This window comes from Dysidea avara, chromosome 13 (genome assembly GCF_963678975.1).
Source record: "Dysidea avara chromosome 13, odDysAvar1.4, whole genome shotgun sequence".
Classification (NCBI taxonomy): domain Eukaryota; kingdom Metazoa; phylum Porifera; class Demospongiae; order Dictyoceratida; family Dysideidae; genus Dysidea; species Dysidea avara.
In genome coordinates, this window is record NC_089284.1 from 14,373,465 (window position 1) to 14,395,218 (window position 21,754).

Below are 21,754 nucleotides of genomic sequence, written 5' to 3' on the forward strand. Positions count from 1 at the left end.
GCGTACGTCACTCTGTTCTGGCATTATCAAAGTGCGGTGCTGTTGCCCGGCGGATTGCAGTATGTCGGATTTTATCATCCTCCTGTCTTTTTCCGCTGTATTGGGCGTTACCATTGTTCTGTTGTTGTATTGTGTTCTTCAAAAGGTCACTGGATCACAGGTAACCGTTGAACCGAGTATTTTGCGAGATTTTGTTCATATACAGTGTTCAGTCATAGATAGTATATGATTCAGACTCAAATTCTGGACACCACTGCAGTGGCGTAACTAGACTTGTACCGACACCAGGGCCCAGTGCAATAAATTGGAAGTCGTATTCACAACTAAAGCTATTAGAAAGTAGATCTAGTCGAATTATCGAAACGATAATTATTTCTAGAGGCGCTTATTCCGATAAGCTGGCAGTTTGAAGTGATTCAATAACGAAGGTAATATAGCCAAAAATGTGTGCTGTTGTCAAGGTCTCGATCGATTATTCGGTGAAATAGTCTTTCTACTATATTGCTAATTCCGTGGGCGTGACTTGATTGCTGACACCCGGGTAGGCCCGGGTTTAGTTACGCCACTGCACCACTGTAACATAACAAGGGACTGTATAAAATGATGATGACGTCATGAAAAAGTATGACAACATACAAGAGAAAATGGGGGCCCAGACTCAGGGGTACCAAGTTGAAATAATAAACATAACAAGGGACTACCTGTAATTCCGGGCACTACTACCTGTGCACCATACTGTATTTATTCGCAGTGGGGGTGGTCTGGCCACAGGAGGTGACGCCCAATTGCCTAGCTGAATAATCACATATGATGTCAACAAGTATAACTCATTGTAAGGATTTCAGAGTGTAGCACAACTTCTATCTGTCCCATATACACTTCCACTATCATATGAAGGGTACAGGTAACAGTGTTGTAGTCACTTCATGATGTATGGTAGTGTCATGTGATACTAGCTACTATAAAGTGACTATCATATGAAGGGTACAGGTAACAATATTATAGTCACTTCATGTTGTATGGTAGTGTCATGTGATACTAGCTACTATAAAGTGGCTATGTCTGGTCCCCATATCAAGTTGGATATATAAACAGAGTTAAATGGTCCAATGTCACCCTACACAGTTTGTGAATAACGACTATAGCAGAACAGCTAGTGTTACAACAACGTTAAACCATCTGAAATGGTCAACTTTAGAGCTTAGAAGAAATCAAGCCAAGCTACATATGTTTTACAAAATTATCAATAATCTAATCTCAGTACCTCATGACCATCTTACCTAGTCATTTGCACCCACCTGGGGTCATAGCATGAGATATATACAGCTGGCAACTAGAACGAATGCATACCTGCACTCCTTCCCTTCTACCATCAGACTATGGAACACCTTCCCAGAAGAAATTGTAATTCCCCAGACTTTGATCACTTTAATTAAAGCACTTTAGAAATTCATCTATTTAATTGTTTACATGTGCCATATACTACGTTACAAATGATTTAGCTAGCTACGCCAGTCCAGCACTGACCCAACAGCCACTTTTCCTAGCTATAAGCCCACTGCAGTAAAATATTTTGTAGCAGTTAGCTATATGTATGTAGTGTGAGATCCTTTGTGTTATTGCTAAAGCTGACTTGAAATGCTATAAACAAACTGTTTTTGATGTGCTTGAATTTGTGCATTGGTGGCCTAGGTATATTTTGTAGCATGATGTGCATGGATTTACTTGCAGTTAGCTAAAAAGATAATGCTTCTTTGCATTGTTGAAATAATTTCTTTCCTGTCCAGTATATGCATCATTTCTCCATTAATTGATGGTCCAGAAGACCTCAAAAAGTGCGGCTCTCAAATCCACAGTGCTTTCACTATGCTCCTACAATGGACAAATTCCATAATATATATATAATATAATAAGGCTTTATAGCTTATAATAATAACTGTTACCCCTAGCAACCTGAATTTCCCATTATTTTTAGGTGATAATGTCTAAAGTAACTTCTCCAAATTTTGAAAGGATAGCATATATATGTCATAAGATATGACATTTTGAAATTTGTGATTTTCCCATACATATCTATGTAAGGGGACTACAGTTGCCCCTTCTGGGCAATCACAAAAATGAGGTATTTCAATGTATGCAAAAACCAAAAATTCAAACGTACATATAACTCAATTTTACATAATTTGTAGGTGTGAATGTCAACAATAATCTCTCCAAGTTTTAAATGGATAGCGTATGTAGATCATAAAATATGACATTCTTTAAATCCCATGATTTGTGTGATTAACGAGAAGGGGCAACTGTTGCCCCTCTCATTGACGGGAAAATTGCAACTTCAAAATGTCATATCTCAAGACTTATATATGCTATCCTTTTAAAACTTGGAGAGGTGATTTAAAACATTGATACCTACAAATAATGTAAAACTTAGGTTGCTAGGGGCAACAGATGATTTTTTCGTTATTATGAAATTTGTCCATTCTAATGCAAGAATGAGCTTCTAAGTAGTTCAGCAGCTAGTAACTGGGTCTGGGTGATATGATGATGTCCATGTGATGGTGTCCGTAGAATGACAAGTTACTCTCCCAATCAAGTTGAACTTGAAAAAGCTACCAGTTGACTGAGTACATTTTGGCTAACAGTGTTCTGGCCCAGTGGTCAATCAGGTGATCTTGACCTTATATCTTAGTCACTATTATACAGTACATTAGTACTGCATGTATTGATCAGTATGGTAGTACTGTAATATTAGAAGGTTTGGGTTTTTCTGGCCAAAAATATCACCCAAAAACCAACTTTACAATATACTCCTGGTGCCTTGGCAGGTATAACCAAGCCCAAAAGTGCCTTTAGTGTGACCCAATAAATTGCTACAAATTTTTATTTTTTATTCAATGGAATTTTCTCCTGATTAACTGCTTGCCTACTTGCCCGCCTACTTGCCTGCCTACCTGATGCCGTCAGAAAAATAAGATTATGGGATTTTTCACTGTTTGATGTTGCTTCAGTCTGACAGGTGCCTTTTGGCATACCACAGTATGTACAATGCATGCACCATGGATTTACCTTTGTCCTCCTTTGTGTTCCATTCCTTTTGCTGACAGCCCAAGGTGTCAATTTGCGGTAGCACGATGACTTCTCTATGTTTGTAATGTCCATATTTTCCGTGGTGACTGGATTGATAGCAAAGACACTTCTAATACTGTTCTTGATTTGTAGCGCTATGTAACGGTCTGAAAATAGGTGAAAGCGAAGCATACTCTGCATGTCTAGTGTTAGCCTATACTGGATAAATTCTGAAGTTCAAGCATCTTTCAATTGCAAATTGGTATAATTTGTCTGTAGCCAGCAGCTCCCATACACTCAATGCACTACAGTGAGTCAGACTGCCTTCTTTGCATTGTTTAATCACCAACTCCAGTTAGAATTTTCGACCAACAGATATCACATACCAGGACTGATCAGAAATTAAATTACAGACGGTTTTTGGGTTAAATACAGTGATTATGTGAATGCTGTGTATGGTGCAGTCACAAGAGACTGCATGTTATATGGTAGTTGTATGACTTCGTGTATAAAAGGTAAAATGGTTTTTCTGTGTATTTAGCTAAATACTAAGCTTGCTTTGACTGATTTTTTTCTAATCTGAGCTTCTTGGCCATAAAGTGTGTGGGTTTTGAAAATAGTGTCGAGGCTATGACACCCCTACCCTTGTACTTATGCATTACTGATATCATACTACCTTGGAACAATGTGTACTTCATGTTGGTTGCATGTTAAGATGTGTTAGCTACCATCACAATTTTGGTGTGCTTACACCTGAAATCCAAAATAGTTTAGCTACGAGTTTGCATAGGATACTTGACTAATCTAGATACACATGCAGACAGCTTATTATACACACAAGTTTAAGGAAAGATTAGAAATTTTATGTTCGATTAGGGATCATAGAAAAAAAAGTAAGGAAACAAGGGAGGTCGCCTACACCTGCAGATACACTAGTGAACATTTAATCCCTAATCCAGTCTATACCCCAAGACCAAGACTGAATTAGGGATTAAATGTCACTAGTGTATCTGCAGGTATAGGCGACCTCCCTTGTTTCCTTACTTTTTTTCTATGATCCCTAATCGAACATTAAATTTCTAATTTTTCCTTAAACTTGTTTGCTTACTTTTTTTGTAACATTATTATGACTGGTGAACCCATGCATACCGCATCAAAAGAAAGAATGGTGCCTGAATTAATGTTTTTGTTTGAGCGCGCGCCCCAGCTATCAAAACTGCTTTGAAAGTGCAGTGGCCATTACGCTTCGCTTTCAGCTATATTCGGCCCATTACACAGCGCTACAGACGAAAAACAGTAGAAGAAGTGCCTCTGCAACAATCCAGTAACTTCGAAAATACGACAATTCGCGTGCTCCCAACTATCAATTGTTTTAATTTATTTATTTATTTTTAGTAATAATACAAAACAAACACATTAAACAGATACAAAATGAAATAAACACATTAAACAAATGAGTCAAGCTGAACCTCTGCCAAGTGTATTTCAGCAGCGGTAGTGGGGCGCTCCACAGGTCTCACGGTCCTACTACCCCAACTATCAATTACTGCCTCGAAAGTGCAGTGGCCATTACTCTTCACTTTCAGCTACAGTATGTTCACCCCGTTACACAGCGTTACAAACAAAGAGCAGTGTTAGAATCGTCTCTGCAATCAGTCCATTCACCATGGAAAATACAGACGATTTCCGTTTACAAATGTACTGTAGGGAAGCCACGCATCGTGCTACTGCGAATCGACACCTTAGGCTGTCAGTAAAAAGAAATGGTACACAAAGGAGGACAAAAGTAAGTCCATGATGCGTGCATTGCACATACTGCGGTATGCCAAAAGGCACGTCTCAGGACAAAGCAACGTCGAACAGTGAAAAAAGTAAGCCCATAGCCTTAGCCATTATCAAGTTACGCTTGCCTGAAGGCATCAGGCAGGCAGGCAGGCAGTTAGTCAGTAGAGAATTCCATTGAATAATTTTTTTTTTTAAATTTTGTAACTATTTATTGGAAGCCTTTAGGATCATACTGAAGGCACTTTTGGGCTTGGTTATACCTAACCAATACTGCCAAGGTGCCAAGATAGAGTTGTGAAGCTGGTTTTTAGGTGAATTTTTTTGGCTAGGAAAACCCAAACCTCCATGATCCCTAATATACAGTACTACCGTACTGTATGATACGCTTATATAATAATTGGTTGACTTTATCATATGCCTGCAATTTAATATGACTGCTACCCACTTGAGCATGTTAAAACCATTTTTTATTTTTTGTTTCCCATCACCACTGCATCATTTTTTGGGTAGCTGCATACAATTACAGTGGAACCTCGGTTATCTAAACCCCTTGGGACCAGGGGTAGTCAATAAATCTGAAAAGTTCGTATCTCTGAAACTGTGTATAAGCATAAAGAACATTTTAAAAATTTTGTATTATCAACTACCGTAATAGAACAGTCACTACTCTAATAGAACAGTCTTTTCCATAGTTCGGTTAACAGAGAATCCGGATAAGTGGGGTCTGGAAAACTGGGGTTCTACTGTATTTGACTTATAGATCACAAGAATGCACTATAGAGGAAGACACGATGCATCTTACAGTACTAACGGTAGTATACTGAATAGTAGGGATCACGGAGATTTGGGCTTTTCTGGTCAATAAAATATGTCATCCAACTCATTTCTTCATAACAGCTTGGCAGTTATAGCTGATTGTATGAGTAATAATCACCTCCTGCCCTCATCTGTTTTTGCTGCACCTAGTGAGAAACAAGCAAATGATGGCCTAAACTTAAATGTTTTCTCATCCCAGCCCATGTCATGCACTGTATCCCTTATCATTTCAATGACTTTTGTACCTTCAGTGGCATTACACAACTAAGAATATAAGTTACGTAGACATAATATAATAACTATAGCTAGAGAAAAATGCATTCTAGCTACTTCAACTATCTAGCTAGTTCATAACCTACCCACCTTCATTGCTATTTTATTGGCTTAATAGCTAGTTCATGTGGCCTAATTTGTAAACTAATTACTTGATCACATGCAACTAATTACTTGATCATATGCAAGGTACATGATTGGAACCTATAATACACAATTTTACAAGCTGTAGGGATCATTGCAATTGAAGTTGCATAAACGAGGGGAACATCACCTAAAGTGTAAATTTATTTCCTACCTTTAGTCTATATAATTAGCAACAAACACCTAAATCAGGGTTTGTACCTCAGGGATTAAATTTGCATTTCCTTATTTGAGCACTTTTTATTGTAATGATCCCTATCTAGCTTGTACCTATCTAGCTTGTACACTTGTTTATTTTGTAACATATTTGCCATTAGTGAATTTCTATAACACCACTTCAAAAGAATGTGGCACCTGATGGATGAGGCTATAGTTGTATGACAAAATGTTTGTCACCATACCAGCCATTTCGCATACTTTTTTCCTATGTTCTCAGCCATACATACGAAGAACAATGCATGCTGCTTACTTCAACTGTTGGAGGTGTGATTTCAAAATTACAAATGATTTTCAACATGTAGTTGTGGGTGTGCTACCATGAGTTGACATCTTGTGCTGTCAGTGAAAAGAAATGGGATGCAAAGGAAGACACCATGATGCATGTATTGTATGTACAGTAGTGTGGTGCCATACTGTGGTGAAGTGATATCTAACAGTGAAAGAATCAAGCCCATAGCCTTAGCCATCTATGATAGTCTGAAAGTAATAGATAAATAATTTTTTTTAATTATGTAGCAATGTGTTAGAAACATTTTGGGTTAGTCCTTGGACACAGTCCTCAGCAATAGTCCCTTAATTAGTGTTACAAATGGGTTCCTTTGATCTATGCATGCTCAATACCACAAAACAGTTGATAACACACCAGCATGTCCACAAAGCCCTTAGCTTTTCAGTGTACTCACATTGTGTACATGCACTGCTTAATAGTATATGTAATTGCCTTTTATGTGCTAGTATGTATAATTGGCAACTTATGATTTTCATAACCTCTACTGCTTAGGACAAGAAAAGTTCTAAAGAAATATCTAGATCTGGCATGAAGCTTGTTCCAGGTTGGGACCAGAAGCCATCTGATCCAGTGTGAGTTGATTATTTACATGCTTACAATTGTTCAGATAGCATACACACATAAACAGCCAAACTGTGAAAAAAGGGGGTCGCCTGCATGGGTGAAAAAAAATTGGTGTGCAAAAAATGGCTGCAATGATGTTAATGCTAGTAAACGTGGCGGCTATTATGTCAATGTCATTACAGCCATTTCTTGGCTGCTACCTTTGATTTCACAACTTTTTTCAGCCAAGCTTTTGAAGGCTGCACCCTTTTTCACTGCTTGACTGTTTCACATGAATTCACTTCTTTTTTGTACTTTATTAGCCCCAAAGCCAACCTATGGTTGGTTTTGGGGTTACATATTTCTTCTTATCTACACACACAAAGATGCTTATTAAAGACTGAAGTCATACCCTGTTGATATATTATTGTAATACTCTAGTAGAGCACATATTTATTGAGGACTTCTAATAGAATGCACATAGAATATTCTAGAACAAATTAGAATTTCTATTTGTAGATCTATGAAATTAGTTTTTAAGTAGCTAGATTTAAACCAGAATGAAGTAGAAATTATGTGAGGTGAGCTGCCAAGATGGCAAGGGCTCAGAGGGTAAGTTTTTGTCTTAATAATTTCCTGCACTCTTTTCCCCCGCAATGACTGTTCAATAAGAGTATCTCAACCCCAAAATTTTACACTTGCTTAGTTTTTGCTATGTAACTCTCTAGCTGTTACTCCTTTGTTCAAGCCATTAATAGGCACTGTACAATGATTAGCCTATGTATAGGGACTGGTCTATTTTGCTTTTTTTTCCACCTATTTTTCTTTCCAGCAATTCTTTTATTTTTCACCTATTATGCTCCATATTTTGCTCAAGAATTATAAAATTTGCTCAGCATTTATCTTTGTTAATTGGATATTTCCAATTGCAAAGCTACAGTTTCACCTTATAGTGACTTCTTTTAGAGTATCTCGATCAGCACTTACTTCTAACATGTAAAGCAAAAGGCTAGCTAATATTGCTTAACATGTGTGATGACTGTTTTATTAGGGTATCTCGATTGTCACTTGTTGTTCCTGTAACAATTAGCTATGCATTGTCAGTATTTTAGCACGTCTGACTGTTCTATTAGAGTATCTCGATCTTTTGTGCAATTTGTATGTCCACTTCACAAAAATTGCACCTATTATGCCAGCATTTTGCTCATTGCTTTTACCAACCCATTATGCCAAAAATTTTGCCGGCAAAATCAACGGGTCCCTACCTATGTACACACCAATTTTCAATTTATTTCCGCATGTGGTTTACTCTGTAACCATGAATTTATTCACATACACGTATATACATTCATAACACTGAGGATATTTATCAGATTCAATAGTTCATCTCAGCATTGGTACCTGCTAGGACCATTCCACATTCTGCATTAACCATAACAACAAATCAATACATTGAGAATGAAGCATTGAAGATCATGTCCTAAAGTGCACTGTATATAGCATGCATGCTGATATCGCCTTTACATGAAACTTACTCCATCTCAAAGTTTATTGCAAGTGTCTACATGCTTTCCTTCATCCACTACAGCACATTAAAGGCCATGATGTAGAAAAAACTTAAATTATGAAAATTTGCAATTAGCCAGGAAGTGTGCACATGTGCGTTAAATTAATGTTGCACAAGCCTTTGTTTGCAGTATAGCTACAGCAAATAGTACTGCTTTAAATACTTTTTGTACTGATTCATTTCTCTTTGTTGACCATGTTACAGTTCTAACAGGTACTATTAGCACCACATAGGCTGCACATACAATGTATTGTCTTGATAATTATTGATTTAGTTTACATGCCATGTTGCTGTTTAGTTAACCTTGCATGTTCACATATATAGGTTTGCAATAGGTAGCTAGATGATGAGCATTATATTTTGTGTGTGAATCAATTTGATACATGCATTGATTGTAGGTAAACATCATCAATAGCTGACATATGATGGTCACAGAAAGGTGGCACTGAGAAGAAAAGAGGAAGGAACTGGATCTTTTGGTTAACAGTTCTGTGCACTAATGCTTGGGCTAAGTATTTGTGTGATTTTGACAGGAATGTAGCTGAAGTTTTCTTCCATACCAATGCCTTCAATGCTCTGTAGATTATGAACGAAAGCACGTAGCAATAATATTATTTGTAATGACAAACTTGGAGTTGCCAGATTATGAGCACTGTTATAGTCTCGTGCCTGCTTTTTTGGCTGCACAACGCACTACTCTGTGTCTTTAAAAGTGCTTGTTCTTTCTGCCTGTACAGGAAAGGTGATTTGGATGAGATAACCAAACATGGTAGCTTTTTTGAGTATCTGCTTCACCTCCACCAAAATGGTCGACAATCTATTGCTATGTTTTGGTGGGGTCAGCAAAGAGTTGTGAGTATCTGTAGTCCTGAACTGTTTAAGGATACCATCAAATTGACTAATAGACCAAGTGAGCAAAAGCAGTGTAGACTATGTGCATTTTATAAGTATTTTCTGTGCGTATTATGTGTGTATGTGTGTGTGCGTGCATGCGTGTGTGTGTGCGTGCATGCGTGTGTGTGCACGTGTGTGTGTGTGTGCGTGTATGTGTGTGTGTATGTATCAGAGGGGATTATAACTCTTAAAGACTACAAGGACATTTGTCCTAGCAAACTGTTAGTTGGATGGACATGAGCCTAAGATGGTCGGACATTGCAAAGAATGAAAGTACAATTGTTATATAAGGCACTAAAATACAAAGCCCCCTCCCGGGGAAATCTTGATTTTAGATGCTCAGAGAATCTGGTTATCTTAACTACATACATGCCAGAGCTCATGCATACACCATAATTATTCTCCCGTCATAATAGTTGAACGCAAATGAAATAATGGTACTTATAGAACTTTGCATGGGCGGGATCAAAAGAAAAAGTGTACTTTAAATTTCAGAAAGCACACTCTCAGCCAGCCAACAGTGCTTCATCGACCACAAGAGTGCTTTATTGCACCGCAAAGAGTGCTTTATTGAATGAATAAAGCACTCTGTGGGCAATAAGGCACAGTTGCCCACGTGTCCTAGTGCAGGCTAATAGCCTGCGGGGCTCACGCCAGTACAACTAATCACCCAAGCCAGTGAAGGCTGATAGCCTCGCCACGCTGAGTGATCAATCACCCCAGCCAATACGAATTCTACCACTGGATTGCTTTTATAGATATACCCAAATGCTTCGATGATGGGTGGGAGAAGGTAACGTTGCTGTTACGTTTGTTAATATCAAGTCCTGGAGATATCACAGAAATATTTCACCATGTGACTCACAATAGAATCGATTGTGGGTTGCGAGCAAAACCTGCCAAAATATGCGATAAACGTCTACCATGCCAAACTATGGTGAACTACGCGTGAGTTACTTTGTTAAACTAATTTGTGTGCATTCAGGCTGCTAATAGTTTTTACAATGTTATAAGTCCTAGTGTATGGTGAAGCTACATGACTAGAAAGTTCCATAAATCATTTAAAGCGTAGCCTTGCTTGTGTTATATGAAAAATAAAGCACTCAGCGCTAGGCCTCGATGCTAATAAAGCACTTAGCATCTTGGCCGCGCGTCTCATGCTTTATTTTTCATATAGCACTCGCAGCTATGCTCTTTAACATATACAAACAGACAGACTAATATAGACTTCTGATAGTTACTTGCTTACATATAACATACAGTATATATGACAACCAACTAGAAAAACAGAGCAGTGTTTAGATGATATAGGCATACAGCCTAGCTAACCCTGGCAATGTGATTTTGCCATAATAACAACATCATGTGACTTCTCAGTACATAATCCTGAGGCTGTGGATGCAGCATTCAGTCCAAAGCTCCAGGCTGAGTCACTGTCTTATAAATATGCTTTGTAAACTTTTTACCTTTGTCAAAGTAGTTAGTTAATTAATTAAGTCTATTTTAAAATTTCAAGAAAATTGCAGCATTTCAGTGTTAGCTAATTCAGTTGTTAGTTAATTATGGCTATAAAATCCGTCAACTGCTCTATTCAAGTAGCTACTTTGATGGTTTTTGTGGCAACACTATAATTCAAACAGTGCATGCAAAGAAGCATTTTGGTCACGTCTATTAAGATAATGAGCTTTTATTAGCCATTTTCTATTGGTCATGTCCGTCCCACTTTCCACCAGTTCCCGTCCATACCTATTTCCCCAGAATTCAGCTGTGTATTGTAGACTTTATTAGTGTTGCACTGATAATTGAATCGGTTATCGGAAAAACCGTATATCGGCTGTGTTTTTGTATATCAGTATCAGATCAGCACCATGAGAGAAAAAGCAGCAGATACAGATATATGTATTATTTAAAAATACATGGCCATGTGCACCAAACTATGTATAGAGTAGCATTTTGCTGCTTTGTAATATTGTTATAACTGCTTAAAAGTACTGTCAGCTATTGTTGTGGCACTACCGCCACTACAAACAAGCTAAATTAGTCCTTCATAAACAAACTTGTGGTAAACTTCACTAAAGGATAGACATGCAGTATTATATCGGATCAGCAAAGTTTATCGGCTTGGAAATATTATCCAATATTGGCTATCAGAATATCGACAAAATGTCATATCGGTGCAACACTAGACTTTATACAATTAACTACAATGACTATAGATAACTCGCTAAGTATGTTATTGCTACTGCTGTAGCTAGGTATAGGTTAATAGGAGCATGAGGTAAGTTGTCATGTGATCAGACAATCATTGTCTGACTTAAATTTGTTTTTCCGGACAAATACCTTGTATGCTTGGTTGACCGACCGTTATAATCCCCTCTGGTCTTTACCCACATTTCTTATCTACAGACAAAGTGATGATTATAATTATACTGAAGACAAAATTAAGTTGTATTGCACATTTTTTGATAATTGGTTATTGTCTCTGTAATACTCTAATAAAATGTACATTTTGAGGATAGAATATTCTAGAATTCCATTGTTAGAACTATAAAATTAATACCTGGTAGAATTTAACCCCTGGACTTTTATTTATAAAATACAATAAAGTGAGTTGAACGGCCATGACAGTAGTGACTCAGTGGTTAAGGGTTTGGTTTTTAGATGTGGATGTGTTTGGTTGGAACTCTGGACAATTTTTTCAATATTATATATTCCTGTAATCAGTACTGTAACATCTCTACCAATGTTGCCAATAAGCTATGTAGTTTCTCTCTCAGGTCAAAGTGAATAATATGTGCTCACTATATACCCATGCCATGATGCTGACTATCCAATTTCAAGTTTGTACAGGAAAGTGCTACTGTTGCAGACTTACATGCCACTAGATATGCTGCTATTACAAAACTGATAAAGCCATATATACATTGCACCTTTTATTAAAGTTGTTGAGTTATAGAGATAGCTATACTTGGAAGTTTAATCGACTCCTTGATTGATAAGTCATCTGCTTGTAGAAATGTATGGAAAGCAAAATGGGTTATTTAAAGGGCTCAAAAGAGTGGAATGCATACAACAGCCAAAATTTATTTCGAAATTACTCATGTGCAGCTGGGAAGAATTACCTCTAATGGATTAATTTTGTTGTTGGTGGCAGTTTTACAACCTCGCACATATAACTCACTATAATATTGTTGTACGGTATACCGGGATCTTGCGTATCACTGCACTCTGTTAATATCACTCACGCCAGTTGAGGAGTTAACTAAAACTGTGTAAAATGCACATCTTTTTGTTGCCTTTTCACAGAGCTGATGATTGAAGAGTTTGAGGCATTACTAACAGCAGACAGTATTGAGTTTGCAAATGGACAAGACTGGGAGGACAGAAGGAAATGGTTGCATGAGTCACTGAAGGGAACATTTTTAGAAGGATATGTACCAATTTTTGTAAAGGTAGCTAATATTGCAACAGAAAATTATTGATGAATTTATTACTACATAAAATCTTGTTTTGTACTTGTAAATGTAAAACAGCAAAGCTGTGATGAAAGGGCTCCACCCTATTTCACAACCTGGCTGTTTTGTATTTACAAGTCCCAAGCTATGTAGCTTACAGCTTTGGAACTGGCTTTCATTAGTGTTTTCCTGTTGTTTCACTACAGGCATAGACAGAACATTATAATATGCTGTATTATGTATCCATACAAAAACAACTAAGCTGCTTCAAATGCCTGGATGAATAAAGTTACAATGAGTTTTGGGGTTTTGAGTTTAGCTTGAAAGTTTTCATTTCATTTGCTAGCCTGTAGCTACTTTTTAGTTAATAGCACAGAGTTTTCATTTATTTTATGCTATTTAGGGTAGATTCCATGTAATTATGCATATAATATATATTCCAACATGTTTTAGAGTTTTAAAGCGTACTTCTTACCTGCTCATACAATAATAAAGTGTTGCATGGTTGTTTATCTCAGAAAGATACGTGACATGTGCAGTTTATTGGTTTACGTGTGGCTACTTTGGCATACAAAGTAGATTGCTAAGTTTCACTACAATTACCTATAAAATCTTAGTAATCAGCATTTTAACTGTTTTGTAGATATCTATATGAAGGGTGGATTATACAGGGTTTATGATGTATCTATGTTTCATAGCAAAGGTGCTTTGTAGCAAGCAAGATGCTTCAGTTGAAAATTTTATGAAGACAGATGTACACAAACCTGTATATCAAGATACTGGAAATTGTAACTTGTAGCACCCACCTTGTCCACTGATGACAATATTTTCAATGCCACTTATGATAGTAATTAATATTATTCACTATGTAATATTTTATGCATGCATGCATCTAGCTATGCATGCTGCACATTGAGTTCCCATACATTTTATATAGATAGCTAACGAGACTGCATATGCTTGGTCAAAACTTGGAAGTGATGATTCTGTGGAGCTGCAAGAAGAATTTCAAACAATGACCACCAAGGGCATAACAAGGACATGTTTTGGGAGTGTGTTTAACAATGAAGATGAAATACGCAAGATGACTCATATTTATAATCAGGTATTGTTGGCACTGTTGGCATAACATTAAATTGTGATGCCAGAAATTGTAGTGAATTTCTGATACGTGCCTTTGATTAATTATAGTGTTTTTCTTATCAAGATACAATTAATTTTTCTTTTGGAAAATAAATTTACAGTAATTGAAATTTGCTTTTGAGGAAAATACCTAACGATATCAAACCAGTCCAAGAGCCAAATTAATTAATATTCATAATAATTTTGTAATTGTATAAGATGATGTGTTCCCCTATGTAAAGTTCAAGTTATCACATTATTAGCAATTAATAATTTGTGTGCGCTATTTAGTAGATATGATGGATTGCAAATTTGGGATTGAGATAGTTTGTATGTAGGTCATAAATTCACATAATATTTGTTAATATTAAGTACAGTATCCTAATTCAATTCACCAACATGAAAGTTACTGTTTAAATTGAGTATGTGCAGGTTGTGCACTCTTTGTAGGTAATGGAGCAAAGAAATGGAATGCCTGATTCATCCTTATATGTGACCGGATCTGCAAAAACCCAACATAATGGCGCATTTTTTCAAATTCTTTATTATTGAATATTTATAATCTACTTAGCCAAATGTATGCTCTGGCCAAGTTTCAGCCTTGTATGCCAACAACTTTTGGAGTTACAGCCCTACAAAATAGCAGCAACAAAAAGATCGATTTGTACAGCAAGTATTGGGAAAATAAATTACAGATGCTTACAAAACGACTGTATCTTACATACGCAATGCAGTACAGAGTTGCAACTTGCACCATCCTGTTCGCCATGAATAGGAGAGTCCATTATGTGGTAGGTTTTTTCTTCTACCACCTTTCATCACTACATACAGAGACGAAATCAGTGAAGAAAAATCGATCGCTTCGACATGACGTAAACAAACGCCCATAACTCACGTATCCTGTAAGCTACTGCTACAAAACAAAGATTTTCTAACTCCCCTTGAGTAGGCAAATAATATGGTACCCATGTTTTTATCATTACACTCTTTCTTCACAAAGAACAAAGCGTTTAAAAATTTTACGAATTTTTTTTACATTTACAGAAATATTTTACTCATTGCAATCAATAGCCTATACTGAAAATTTAGGCTTGTGCCATTATGTCGGGTTTTCGCAGATCCAATAACATATTGCAGTGTGAGTGATATAAGTGACACAATTGTTTTAGTTAATAACTTAAAGTATATCAGTAAACCTACTCATAGTAAGATATTATTGCATTGTTATAAAAGAGCTGGTCAGAAGTATTGCCTATAGAGATTTTCAGAATAATCCAAAAACACATATATTTACAGAAAGCCATTACGTTTGAACTTACATCACGTAATAGCCACGATGTTTTGCCATGATGTTTTGCCACGATGTTTTACAGAGTCTAGGTCACTATGGACATATAAAACATGGGATGTTCTATTAGCATCTCGAAAACCACCAGTGCAAATTGGCTACTGAACGAATATGTTGTTTATCACTATATACCCATATTGTCTATGGAGTATTGTGGCGAATTTTGCATTTGACCAAAAACTTCTTGACGACTAAAGCATACTTAGTCACTGACTTTTCTTCAAAATATGGTGCTGGATAATCTTCGTTTACCATACTGACAAACATCCATCCTTCACTGTTTCTTTAAACATGCAGTCTCTACCAAAGTCAAATTACAAAAATCCATGCATCCGGAAATCTGAAGTGCATCTACTATTTTCACATGGTTTTCAATATTTCTCATAGATTATCGTGGCTATTACATGATGTAAGGTCAGATGTAAGATCAGATGTAAGGTCAGATGTAATGGCGTCCCGTAAATATACATGTTTTTGGATTCTTCTGAAGATCTCTATACTCATTGAAAATGTATGCCAAATATTTAAATTGGTCTAAAACTAACCAATGGCTGGCAAACATCTCTAGCACTGAGAGCTAGCTGAGTAATATTGTTGATACAAGTAGGGAAGTTGTATTTACTGTTCAGTTAGGGCAAGGCTTGTGGTAACTCAGTTGCCGATGCCATGCATAGTTTCCGACCTCCCAATTCACTTTTCTAATCTTTTTGCCTAAAACTGAGCAGTGGAACCCAACACTTTGAGACCATGCTTTTATATAGTAGAAATGCACAGGGGTATGTCCTAATTGCAGATTGTAGGATGTAGGTGTATTTGACGTTTGACTTTTCTAGGTATTGTCTCATTTCATTATGAAACTTTACTAATGACTGTCTCTTAGACTCCTACTAAAACACCTATACAGGACCATCTTCTGTGTTTTCCCTCCAGCACCTAGCTGATGGCTAAAGAAGAGCAAAACTATATAGTGCAATGTAGATGGGCAAATTTCCTGAGTATCACTGTGTCCACATTTCAGTGTTTTCAGTGTATCCTTATTGAGGGTACTGTATTTGACTAACTGCATGAAGATCCATTGCAGATGCATCTGCAAAATTGACAGCTCCCCTTGAATTTTTGACTAAGCTCTTCCCTATTGTAGGTATACCAAGAAATAGAGCAAAGGATACTTGTTGGTCCTCCTGAAACAGGTAGTGACAGAGAGAAAGAATTTAATGATAGCATCCAGCAGATGAGGAATAAGATATTAAGTGTGGTTGAAAGGAGACAAAGCGGAGAAGAAAAGGAGGACATACCATTTATTGATGCTTTACTTCAGTCTGGTGTGTCACATGATCAGGTAATGTTTGTTTTATTAGAGTACAGTAGTGATCTATTTAATAATGTCTTCAACTCTTCATATTGTAACTCTAATGTGTTATAATGTGACATTAACCTCATGGTGACTCAACTCTGTTACTTCTCAACTTCACATGTATACTACTGTATAATACAAGCTATCGTGAAGGAAAAGAGAGGCTGATGTTGTTGGGAAATGTTTATGATCTATACTATACAGTACTACTTTCTATTATGGAATCTTGGTACTACCATGCATGCTGACAGTATTGGTTATGCATAACATGCCTCTAGAGCAATCTCAAACACTTCAACAAGTTAGTTTCAATTATATTTTACTAAATTTTCTACTAAATGACTGACGCATTTAGTCAAGCATAACTCAACTATGCTTAATTTCCTCACTGTTCAATGTCACTTCTGCCCGAGATGAATCTTTTTACCAACCGCAGCAGCTACTGTAACAATGCATGCATCATGGACTTACCTTTGTCCTCCTTTGTGTCCCATTTCTTTCTCCACTGTCTAGAAGTTGTTAATTGATTGATTCATGATAACATGTGGTCGTTTCAGTGCAAGCTGGTTGTTATGAAAATCATCCATATTAATTTCTGTAGTGAGTGGATTGATTGCAGAGACGCTTCTTGAACTATTCTTTGCTTTTGTAATGTTGTATAACAGGTAGAACATACCTGAAAATGAAGCATAATAGCCGTTCATTTCCCAGTAATTGATAATCAGGGTACGTGTTTTACTCTATTACTGTAGTGACTCGATTGATTGTAGAGGTGCTTCTTGCACTGCATGTTCTTTGTTTGTAATGCTGTATAATGGGTGAAACAAAACTGAAAATGAAGGAAAATAGCAATAACGTTTTCCAGTAATTGATAGTTGGGGGGGGGGGGGGCTAGTTATGTCTGGCCAGTGCCATTCTTTCCTTCAATGTGGTGGTAAGATTATTAGTCACTATCCCACTAGGGACCTGCAAAGGAGGCTACTACAAGCCTGTGTAGCAGGGAGTCAGAAACATTTTACAAAAACTGTTGAATGCAGAAAAAAATCCCAGACCAGGTGGTGACTTGATCCACAGACAGCTTGCAGTCTAGGCAAGTGCCTGAGGAGTATACATTGATTTACCAGTCATTGTTACATGTATACAAACAAATATAAGGATATGTTATGAGTGAAGTAGGGATTGAATGTCTACAAGTGTAGTTGCAGGTGTAGATGACCTCCCTTGTTTCCTTGTTTTTTATATGATTACACCTCAAATATACAATTTTATCTTTACACTTTTGATTATTAAATGTGGCCTGAGTCAAATATGCTCAAAATTTTACCCAAAATGCTTTCAAGAATTTCCATGATTTTTCACCTGTTATGCTCTTCAGTATTCCCATTATGCCTGCTAGGTACATTTTAATCAGTGAATGCTCTATTAGAGTATTTCACTGCAAAGTGACTGTTTTATTAGAGAGTATTAATCTAAGGAGCTATGTACAATGCATTAAGTGCTCTATTGCAGTGCATTTTCCACTGACTGCTCTATTAAGAAGTATTGATCTATTTTCAAGGAATTAAATTCCATATCCACCTTATGCTGGTATAGTACTCTAACTTATTATGCTCTTTATTATGCTGGCATATTTGACACAGGCCAAATTAAAGTATATGTTAGTGCTAATACCCGATAGTAATTCTGTCCTTGATACACTTGCTGCTATTGTGTGCAGCTGTAGTTAGTATAATAGATAAATACACATATATAAATTATATCACCATACAAAGAAATTAGCACTGGGAAATAGTATACCCACCACCATGATTATGAAGTGCAAATATGGTGATAGTACGTAATTACTACAAGATATATAGTCCTAAAAGATATATAGTCTAGTATAATTTTGCACTATGATAGCTATTATCCTATCAATATTGGTCTTCTATCCAGATTATTGCTGAGGGTGTAACATTCATGTTAGGAGGTCTACACACCTCAGCATGTTTGTTGGCATGGACAGTACATTACTTAACACTAAACCAAGATGTCTACCACAACTTGGTGGAAGAGATGAAAGAGAGAGTGGGACCTGACCAGCAGGGGAGACTCAAGGACTATGTATATGATCCAAACACGTAAGCACTGTAGATTTCTGTATTTGTAAACGCTTGACATGAAAATTACATACTGATAAGCCAAGGATTTCAAGGATGCTGTGGAAATAAAATCATAACTTTTAAAATTGATGAGCAAAGATATACGGATGGCTGTAGGTTCGAGGCTGCCCAGGTCCAGTTGTGGATTTTTTTCTCCTTTCTGCACCTTTTCAAACATACTTAATATAACATCTTTATAGGACCAGGTGTCCTACAGACCTTCAGCACTTGTGCTGTAAAGCCTTAATAAATAAATAAATAAAATAAAATACCACCACCTAGATAGTATAATGACAAGTTTTATTTATTTCATCCCTTTTAAAATTTGTTTTATTGTGCTTTTGTGTAACTATTGAGCAATGGCATTGCTATGCACCTCATAGAAATTGCACAGTTAGTATGCATGGGTAGGCTAATTATAATATATAAGTTTCTGCACACAGTGATGGCACCACTGCTATGCATGGTTTAACAAATATAGTACAATTAATTTAGGTACTCTAACAAAGCAGTAGGGCTGTGAATCGGTTATGCAATAATCGGTTAATCAATCGGTTATTGCTGAGGGTGATTGATAATCGGGCTATGTATGCAACAACCAATTATACAATTGGATCACATGACCACAGAATTGCTTACAGCTTTGGTCATAAAGAGTGCACTAAAGTGAGTGAGGAGGCTGTTTATTGTTTGTTTGTTTGTTAGGGATCACACATCACAAAGCCACTCTTTCCCCTTACTTTTTATGTCAAACAGCACGTTTGATTAAGAAAACACTGTTAATATACAAAAATGACATTGAAAATGTAAAAATAATCATTTAGTCAATTAATCAGTTAATCATTCGGTTATTGGGAGCCAATAATCGGTTATGTACATTTGGTGCAGGTCACAGCTCTACAAAGCAGCCAATCATTTTATGGTTTAGTTGATCTTGTACCACTGTCATTATTGTCATTTATGTAGCTATAAATTCACAGAAAACTATGTTGCACACAATTTCTATTATAGATTACTACGTCAAGTATTAAATGAAACACTTAGGATATCTGTAATAGGACCATATGCATTTCGTTATTCTGATGATGACATTGTAGCTGGAGGGTACCACATTCCTGCTGGTACACCAATCGTGATTGCCCTGGGGGTATCACATAAGAATGAAACTATATGGAAAACCCCTGAAAAGTAAGTCATTAATACACCTCATGTTTTGTGCATCATAAAGTACGATAGTACTGTATAGTAGGGACCACAAAGGTGTAGGTGTGGCCCATGAAAAAAACATCACTCAAAAACCAGCCTCACTTTTCCCTGACGACCATGAAGTAGTATTGGTTACATAAAACTAAGCCCAAACAAGCCTTCAGATCAACCCGAAATGCTTTCAACAAGTTGCTACAGAAGTTTTTAAAAAAAATTATTTAACAGGATTTTTTAGTGACTAACTGACTGATGCCTTCTGACAAGCGTATCACGATAACGGCTAAGGCTATGAACTTGATTTTTTCACTGTTCGATGTTGCTTCGCCCCAAGAGGTGCCTTTTGGCATACCGCAGTACATACAATTCATTCTTCATGAACTTACCAGTGTCCTCCTTTGTGTCCCATTCATCTTTGCTGACAGTGAAAAGTGTCAATTTGGCAGTAGCACGTGATGGCTGGAAATCATCCGTATTTTTCATAGCGGCTACTTTGATTGCAGAGGTGCTTTTCGAACAGTTCTTGATTCGTACTGCTGTGTAACCGGTTTAACATAGCTGACAACAAAGCATAATGGATACTTCACTTTTCAGACGATAATTGATATAGCTGGGGCACGTGGCACCATTTCTTTCTTTTGATGTGGTATGCATGGATTCACCAGTCATAATAATTATTATTTACAAAAAAGCTAACAAACAAGTACACAAAAAAAATTGGAATTTTCAACTAGAGTAGGGACCATAGCACATCGATAAAAAGTACTGAAACAAGCTGGAGTAGTCCATGATATTATATCACAGTAAAACAATAAGAAGTGTTATATCTCTGCTGTGCATTTCCGTTATGGTATCTTGAGCACAGTAGGGATATGACACTTCTTATTGTTTTATTGTGATTTAATATCATGCACTACTCCAGCTTGTTTCAGTACTTTTTATCGATGTGCTATGGTCCCTACTCTATTTGAAAATTCCATTTTTTTTGTGTACTAGATTGCATCCCTTACATGGGTAATTGTGTAAAAAATGATTTTACGTTTATTATAATTTATGCATTTGTTATTATAGTAACAACATATTTGAATTCTCTTATTGTATATATGTAGATTTGACCACACCCAGTGTTCTCATTTGCAAGGAAAAGATACAATGGCATTTGCTCCATTTGGTCATGGGCGTCGTAAATGTCCAGGATATTCCTTAACATACATTGAAGTCAGTGTGTTTCTGACCATTCTGCTACAACAGTTTACTATCAAACCAGTTGGGGGTGCTAAGGAAGTTGGAAGTGTATATGGTTTAATAACTGCTCCTAAGGAACCATTGAAATGCTATGTCCATTCCATTAAAGAGTAGTTGGTAACTAACTACATATGATACACAGTTTGACTGATGTTGAAAGTTATTTATTTGAATTCACTGTAGTTGCACAATGGTCAACTTTGTATCCAAATTTGTATTTACATCACTAATCTGCTTATTAAGTAGACATTTGTGTGTGCGTGTGCGTGTGTGTGTGTGTGTGTGTGTGT

The 21,754-nt window shown here is 36.7% G+C and overlaps 1 protein-coding gene across 3 annotated transcripts; it reads left to right on the forward strand.

The window, feature by feature from the left end:
* The first annotated feature begins 27 nt into the window (after positions 1 to 27).
* LOC136242151 (cytochrome P450 20A1-like) lies at positions 28 to 21,694 on the forward strand. 3 transcript variants are annotated; one of them, XM_066033565.1, is made up of 9 exons: positions 28 to 160; positions 7,085 to 7,164; positions 9,440 to 9,612; positions 12,903 to 13,048; positions 13,989 to 14,156; positions 16,663 to 16,860; positions 18,811 to 18,995; positions 20,028 to 20,204; positions 21,329 to 21,694. In XM_066033565.1, the coding sequence occupies exons 1-9, from the start codon at positions 62 to 64 to the stop codon at positions 21,576 to 21,578; spliced, it is 1,476 nt and encodes a 491-aa protein (XP_065889637.1). In that variant the 5' UTR covers positions 28 to 61; the 3' UTR covers positions 21,579 to 21,694. The 3 variants fall into 3 exon arrangements, with proteins under 3 accessions (XP_065889637.1, XP_065889638.1, XP_065889639.1); XM_066033566.1 differs by having other exon boundaries at positions 109 to 160; positions 9,101 to 9,612; XM_066033567.1 differs by lacking the exon at positions 28 to 160 and adding an exon at positions 410 to 428.
* Positions 21,695 to 21,754: the final 60 nt, after the last annotated feature.

Coding starts and splice junctions, on each gene's coding strand:
- LOC136242151 (XM_066033565.1), top strand. CDS start 62: ATGTCGGATTTTATCATCCTCCTGTCTTTTTCCGCTGTATTGGGCGTT. Junction 14,157..16,662: donor TGACTCATATTTATAATCAG/GTATTGTTGGCA, acceptor TCCCTATTGTAG/GTATACCAAGAAATAGAGCA. Junction 16,861..18,810: donor CTGGTGTGTCACATGATCAG/GTAATGTTTGTT, acceptor TCTTCTATCCAG/ATTATTGCTGAGGGTGTAAC.